The 7524-nt window shown below is 47.0% G+C and overlaps 1 protein-coding gene across 3 annotated transcripts; it reads right to left on the minus strand.

Annotated features, from left to right (window-relative positions):
- Nucleotides 1-243: 243 nt before the first annotated feature.
- LOC133749734 (U8 snoRNA-decapping enzyme-like) lies at nucleotides 244-6379 on the minus strand. 3 transcript variants are annotated; one of them, XM_062179069.1, is made up of 4 exons: nucleotides 6242-6379; nucleotides 5889-6158; nucleotides 5272-5413; nucleotides 244-263 (listed from the first exon to the last, which is right to left on the minus strand). In XM_062179069.1, exons 1-4 carry the CDS (start codon nucleotides 6377-6379, stop codon nucleotides 244-246), a joined length of 570 nt encoding a protein of 189 aa, XP_062035053.1. The 3 variants fall into 3 exon arrangements, with proteins under 3 accessions (XP_062035053.1, XP_062035045.1, XP_062035038.1); XM_062179061.1 differs by lacking the exon at nucleotides 244-263 and adding an exon at nucleotides 3911-4188 and having other exon boundaries at nucleotides 5204-5413; XM_062179054.1 differs by lacking the exon at nucleotides 244-263 and having other exon boundaries at nucleotides 4314-5413.
- Nucleotides 6380-7524: the final 1145 nt, after the last annotated feature.

Consider the following 7524-nt stretch of genomic DNA (forward strand, 5'->3'; position numbering starts at 1 on the left):
GCATTGTATTTCCTCTATAATTTTTAATTTCTTCTACTAATTTTGGCTTTGTTTTGCTTTTGCTTTTCTAGGTCCTTGGGATGCATTGTTAGATTATTTATTTGGTATCTTTCCATTTTTATGATGTAGGTTTTTATTACTACAACTTTCCTCTTAGTATGGCTTTTGCTGTGTCCTCTATATTTTGGTATGTTGTGTTTCTATTTTCATTGTTTCAAGGAGTTTTTAAACTTGCCCTTTGATTTAGTCAGTGACCCATTGTTCTTTCAGGAGAATGTTGTTCAGTCTCCAGGTTTTGTAAAATTTCCAGTTTCATTTGATGTTAATTTCTAATTTTATTTCACTTTGATAAGAAAAAGATACAGGACACAATTTTGATGGTTTTTAATGTGTTGAGACTTGTTTTGTATTCTCACCTATGATCTATCCTAGAGATTGTCTCAGGTGCTAATGAAAGGAACGTGTATTCTATAGCTGTGGGATGAAATGTTCTGTAGTGCCTAGTAGGTCCGTTTAGTCTACAGTGCAGTTTAATCTTTTTGTTGAATTTTTTTCTGGATGATGTGTCCATTGACGAAAATGGGGTGTTGAAGTCCCCCAGTATTATTATATTGGAACTTTTCTTTTCCTTTAGATCAAATAGCATTTGTTTTATAAAACTGCATGCTCTGGCACTGGGTCCATATATTTACAATGGTCATATCTTCTTCTTGAATTGATCTTTTCATCATTATATAATGTTGGGGCTGTGCTGTGGCTCAGTAGGTTAATCCTCTGCCTACAGTGCCAGAAACCCATATGGGTGCCAGTTTGAGTCCCGGCTGCTCCTCTTCCAATCCAGCTCTCTTCTATGGCCTGGGAAAGCAGTGGAAGATGGCCCAGATGGTTGGGCCCCTGCACCCACATGGGAGACCCGGAGGAGGCTCCCGGCTCCTGGCTTTGGATTGGGGCAGCTCCAGCCATGGCGGTCATTTGTGGAATGAACCAGCAGATGGAAGACCTTTCTCACTCTCTCTCAGGGTCTGTAACACTCTCTCTCAAATAAATAAGTAATTTTTTAAAAAAAGCATTATATAATGACCTTCTTTCTCTTTTTGCAGCTTTTGTCTTATCATTTACTTTGTTATAACTATAGTTACTGTGTTTGCTTTTGATTTCTATCACAAGGAATATCTTCATCTATCCCTTCACTTTCAGTCTCTGTGTCTTTACTGGTCAGTTTCTTGTAGGCAGCATATTGTTGGTTTTGTTCCTTTATCCACTCAGGCACTCTGTATCTTTTAATTGGGGAATTAGTTCAAGGTTTATATTGATAAGTAAAGACTTAGTCTTGCATTTTTACCATTAAAATTTAAAACTAGAAAACAAGTACTAAGCTCGAAATTAGAAGGAAAGATAAAACAGGAATAAAGATAGTAGAAATCAATAAGACTAGAAAAAATAATAATATCAAAAACACAGAGTTTTTTTGAAAAAAGAAACAAAATCAATAGCAAAAGAAGTAAAAGAGTTAAGGTTATGTCATCTCAAAATATGCCAAATTAGTATATTGATTATTTCAAGCTGAAATTGCTGGAGGTATTGTAACTTCAGAGGAGGCCATTTGGCCTTTAATGCAGCAAGCCATGAAGGTTCTTTTGGGAAGGGTGCCCTCCTCATACCAAAGTGGAAAACAGCCTTTAACCCTAGAGGATGGTAACTGGGACTGCAATGGACCTGAATAGATCCAGCCAAAGAACCACACAAGAACCAAGGGGCAGAGGGGACCTGTCTCTCCTTTACAGAGGAGACATTGAAATTGATACCATAGAAATAAGAAAGGCTCCTAAGAGGTTACTATGAATAAGTATTAACAAACAAATTAGATAACCTATAATGGATAAGTTCCTAGGCTCATACAATTTACCAAGACTGAATCATAAAGAAAAAGAAAATCTGAACAGACCAATAATGTGTAAGGAGGCTGACTTAATAACAAAAATTTTCCATCAAATAAAAGCCAGGCTTCACTGCTGAAATCTACCACACATGTAAAGTAGAATACCAATTATTCTCAAACTCTTCCAAAAAACTGGAGAAAATACTTCCAAACTTATTTTATGAGGTTGCATTACTCTGACACCAAATCCAGACAAGGACACTATAAGAAAATTGCAGGCCAGTGATAACATAGATCCAAAACTTTTCAACATTATATTAGCAAACTGAATTTTACAATAAAAGATTATTCACCATGATCAAGTAAATTTTCCTCTATGATGCAAGGATATTTCAACTTGTGCAAATGAATAAATGTGACATACAGTATTAACAAAAGGTAGGACAGAACCTATTTGATCATATCAACAGATACTGAAATCATTTGACAAATTCCAACAAGTTTTCATGATAGAAACACTCAACAGGGGCTGGCAGTGTGGCAGTGTAGCAGTTTCAGCCACCACCTGCAATGCCAGCATCCCATACAGGTGTCAGTTTGAATCCTGGCTGCTCCACTTCTGATCTAGCACCCTGGTAATGGCCTGGGAAAAGCAGTGGACCCCTGACATTCACCTGGGAGACCTGGATGAATCCTGGCTTTGGTCTGGTCCACCACTGGCTGTTGTAGCCATCTGGGGAGTGAACCAGTGTATAGAAGCACCCTCTCTCTCTCTCCCCTCTCCCTGTAATTCTGACATTCAATTAAGTAAATCAATCTTGTTAAAAAGAGAAAGAGAGAGAAAAACACTCAACAAATTAGCTAGAAAAATGTACTTCAATACAATGAAGACTCTATATGACCAAAATATAACACAATATTCAACAGTGAAAGGTTGTTTTCCTCTAAAATCAGGAACAAGATCAGTATCTTGACAAGTACTCATCACCACTTCTATTCTATACTCAGTGTCCTACACAAAGCAACTGAGCAAGAGAAAGAAACACAGGGCATCCAAATAAGACAGGAAGAAGTTAAACTGTCCCTGTGTACAGGTGACATGATCTTATATGTAGGAAACCCTAAAGAGTCCACCATAAAACCACTGGAACTAATAAATGAATTTGATAAAGTTGCAAATAGAAACATCAGTTGCATTTCTATGTATTAATAACTATACCAAAAAGAAATCAAGACAAATTTCAGTTACAATAGCTATAAAACAAATATTTAGGAATAATTTTAATCAAGGAAGTGAAAGACCTATATACTAAAAACTATAATGAAAGTAACCAAAAAAGACACAAATAAATTTGAAGGCATCTTTTGTTCACAGATTGGAAGAATTAGCATTGCTAAAATGTCCATATGTCCAAACCAATGCAGATTCAAGGCGGTTCCAATCAAAATACCAAACACATCGTTCACAGAAATAGAAAAACAATCCTAACACTCATACAGAACCACAAAAGACCCTTAATAGCAATCTTGAGAAAAAATAAAAAGCTGGAGGCATATTTCCTGCCTTTAACATATACCAAACATCTGGTGTTCAAAACAGCATGATACTGGCATAAAAACGCACACTCAGACCAACGGAACACAACGGAGTGTCCAGAAGTAAACACACATGCACAGCCAACTGACGTTCAACAAAGATGCCAACAACTCAGAATGGGAAAAGAAGAATCTCTTCAATAAATGGTGTGAGATAACTACATATCCATACACAGAAGAATGAAATTGGGCCCTTATCTCAAACTATGAACAAAAGTATATTCAGAACAAAAACAATCAACATACTAGAGACAACTGATGGAATGGCAGAAAATATTTCTGCCTTATACATCTGATTACAGGTTAATATCCCAAATATGTAAGAAATTTAATTCTACAGCAAGATAAAAAATGATTCAATTAAAAATTGAGCCAAAACCCCCACTTTTTAAAAAAAGATTTATTTATTTACTTAAGAGGCACAGTTATAGAGAGAGGGAGACACAAAGAGAGAGAGGTCTTCCATCTTGCTGTTTCACTCCCCAAATGGACACAATGGCTGGAGCTGAGCTGATTTGAAGCCAGGAGCCAGGAGTTTCTTCCAGGTGCAGGGGCCCAAGCACTTGGGCAATCTTCTACTGCTTTTCCAGGCCATCAAAAGGGAGCTGGATCAGAAGCTGAGCAGCCAAGACTCGAACCAGTGCCCATATGGGATGCCAGCACTGCAGGCAGATGCTTAACCTACTTCGTCACAGCACCAGACCCAAGAAATGCTTTAAAATGATGAAGTTACTTGGTCATTCCAGAATGCACACGTATTTTAAGGCACAATGTTACAAAACAGCAAATACACAAAATCTGTGTTTGTCAATTAGAAAGAATTTTTAAGAAGGGCCCTTCAAACACAACATTGCTGATCCTGCTCTAGAGTCTTAAATGGCAAGGCCTACAGGTTTCTGAGATACCTTTCAGAGCAACTGGCATTTAGGAGGAGTACAATACATGTCTGTTATAAGACTGAGTGCCTCCAAACCCAACAATTTGTCCTCCTCTCCTGGGAGGTTCTTGGGGCAGGGCAGGGCTAGACAGGAACTGGGTCAGGTTCCCTTCTGATCCTCCAGGGCCTAAGGGGCCCCAAAGATGACAGCCCTGGAGGAGAGGAACCAGGACTCCAGAGGCCTTAAGTTCAGGTCAGTCTAAGGAGACCCACCCACTTCTTGACCCCTTCTGCTGATTCTGGGGAAGAAAAGGGAAGGGAACAGCTCTCTCTCTCTCATGGCCCTCTGCTTTGGCCGACACTCAGGTAAGACTGGGACCACTTTCAGAGAACACACAGTCGTCTGCCTCTGTCCTCCCCAAGAAACATGGGCGGGCTACACCCAGGGGAGCAGCCAGGTGGGAGTTTGGGAAGAGACATTCATTTCCTTCATAGCTCTTCCCACCCCAACAAAGAGCAAGGTATAGTGACCACCAGCCCCTGGTGCCACTTTCTGATTCAAAGTTATCCTGGGCGCAATGGGGTGAAGATGGCAGGCTGTGTGGGCACGTGCATGCCTGTGGGTACCAGGTCATCTGTGTGCACATGCACAGGGTGCTGGCAGGCTCTGGGCATCGGGCAGGGCACAGGGCTGCACTGTGTCTTTGCCTCTGATGTCATGAGTTGGATGCTCACAGGGTACTGCACACACATCTCCTTCTTTTAATCTGGTCTCACTTCTCATCTCTCAGGCACAGAGGGGAAAACCGTCCCCTGTCCCCGCCCTGCACTCCCAGAACCCACGTCTTCACCTCGGGTTCCAGGCTTCCAGGGAGGGTGGTGTCTACTGAGGTCTATGGCCCTGAGTCAGAGCCAGAGCCAGATTCCAGCAGTCCCAAGTCCTGGAGGGCTTCCTGTAGCTGCTCCCGGGCAGTGCCAATAAAGGAATTCTTCAGGAAGGCGGGCAGGCCTCCCACACCATCACGCAGGGTGTACAGGGGCACCCGCACCAGGCCCAGCACCTGGGAAGAAGGCAGACAGCAGACACTGGGATCCCCAGTAGCTCAACCCCTTAACTCAATCCCTGTAGAGGTGGGGAACATCCGGCCCACAGGCCACGAAATCATTTGGTCTTGCTCAGCCAAGGCAACCATAGGCGGGACTTCAATAAATCTACAGCAAGCTAATTTTAAAATTCATTTTTTGCCCGCAAATGATGTTATAAACATCCATATAGTCCTTGGCAGAAAAAAAGGTTCCCCACCTCCGTGAGATCTTTCTGGAGCAGCGGTCTCACTCCTCTCGACATTTCAGCAGCAGCAGCTCCACCGCCCATCCCTCAGCGGGGCCTGGTGGGCTCCAGCCTCCACAGGCGGGTGCTACCCAGCGCCACCAAGTCTAAGCCTCCCCACACGTCTCCCTCCCATGCCCTCTGTGGCTTCCCTCCTGGAGGGAAGCGCCCCTCGGGCAGGGACAGAAGGGCCCCAGCCGCCCCACCTCCAGCCCGTGGTCCTTGGCCTGCGGGGCGCCGGCCTCCACGGCCGCCAGCTGCTCCAGCTCCAGCTGCTTGGCGTAGAAGTGCGCCACGACGCGCTGCCCGGCCGCGGCGTGCGAGCTGCGGTAGTCGGCGCGCTCCACGCGGAAGGCCGACGCCGCCTCGCCCAGCTCCTCGCGCAGCTCCCGGTTCAGCCCGTCCTCCAGGCAGCCGTCCCGCGCGTCCACGAAGCCGCCCGGGAAGCCCAGGCGCCCGTCGAAGCGCATCTGCATCTGCGGGATGGGGGAGGCAGGTTGGCTGCGGCGCCCAGGGAGACCGCGGGCCGGGGCGGGGCGGCCCGGCGGACCCTCCTCACCAGCACGGCGTAGCGCAGCGGGATGCGGCCGAAGAGCAAGGCCGGGTTTGGCGCGTAGAGCATGGCGTGGCACGCATGCCGCCAGCCGGGCCCCAGCGCCAGGGCCTCGGCCAGCTCCACCTTGCCGGGCAGGGCCATGGCCAGGTCCCTCCCGAGCCACGCTGGGCTCAGGGAGGCCACGTGGGCAGGTGGGAGGGTCTCAGTGAGGACCAATCAAAGCTCTAGCGGTGCCGCCAGGACCAATCCTTGCCCAGTCTTGGGGTGGAATTTAAGTCACTCCAAGGAGGTGCTGGTGACGGACGTGGGCTCCAGCCAATCAGTTCGGAGTTTACAGCCTGGCTTAGCGGAGGGGAGAACACTTCCTCTGGGTCCTTTCTCTGGCAGGGGCCTGGCTAGAGGTGTGACAGGGCTGAAAGCTTGAACTGGACTGGTAACTGGGTGATGACCTAACAGTCTAGGTCACAGAATTCCCTGGAACTCAGGAGAGTGGTAGGGTTGTGAGGTTCTGTCAGCTGAAGAAACAGGGATGGCGTTCAAACTCGGTTTCGTTGACACAACTCCATAACTGGCAGAAGCTGGAGGTGGAGGAGTTGGGCTAGGGTGAAGTCAGTTTCTGGCCTTAGTGGAAGTCACGGTCATTTTTGGGATGGGGGGAGCGTAGGCAAGCTAAATGTGGTCAGGAGTTGGGGCGCGGGCTTAGGCGCGGTGTGGGGGACTGGTCTGGGCCCCAGGAAGTGACACCCGGAGCAGTCACAGGACGGGAGGGGCAGGAAGCAGCTCTGGATGGAGAGTGAGGAGGGGTCAGAGGGAGAAGCGGCCCCCTCAGTGAGCGGAGTGTGGAAGACGCCCAACCTGCCACAGGGCGAGGTGCCACTGAGGGTCCGGGATTTGGGATCCGCGGCTCCAGATCCGGGCTGCCCCACGCTGAAGATTTCTCCCACACCAAGGGTCGGTGTTTATCGCACAGTGGAAAGCAGAGGCAGCCCCTTGACAGGGCCCGGGAATGAGGAACGAGCCCAGAACCCAGCCGGACACAGGCCGTGACCTTCCCAAGTCACCGAACAGTCAGATCCAGTCCCAGGCTGCTGGTGTGTTAAATTGGGACGCCACCAACCTACTACGGGTGTTGAGAGACGTCAAGCGCCCAGAACGGTGCCATGCTGGAGGTAAGTGGATCCATTCTTGCAGTGGAGGGTGGGGTCCCCAGGGTTGGAGCTCAGCCACACTCTGCCAGGGTTGAGGCTTTCCTGTTGTCATGTTTTCTAGCTTAGTCTTCTGAGTGG

Source organism: Lepus europaeus, chromosome 2, assembly GCF_033115175.1.
Source record: "Lepus europaeus isolate LE1 chromosome 2, mLepTim1.pri, whole genome shotgun sequence".
Lineage (NCBI taxonomy): Eukaryota > Metazoa > Chordata > Mammalia > Lagomorpha > Leporidae > Lepus > Lepus europaeus.

What these genes read in the sequence shown, in the direction of transcription:
- LOC133749734 (XM_062179061.1), bottom strand. Translation starts at nt 6,379, where the DNA reads ATGGCCCTGCCCGGCAAGGTGGAGCTGGCCGAGGCCCTGGCGCTGGGG. An exon ending in CGCTGCGCTACGCCGTGCTG is followed by an intron (nt 6,159 to 6,241) that starts GTGAGGAGGGTC and finishes CCCATCCCGCAG; the next exon opens with ATGCAGATGCGCTTCGACGG. An exon ending in CCAAGGACCACGGGCTGGAG is followed by an intron (nt 5,414 to 5,888) that starts GTGGGGCGGCTG and finishes CCTTCTTCCCAG; the next exon opens with GTGCTGGGCCTGGTGCGGGT.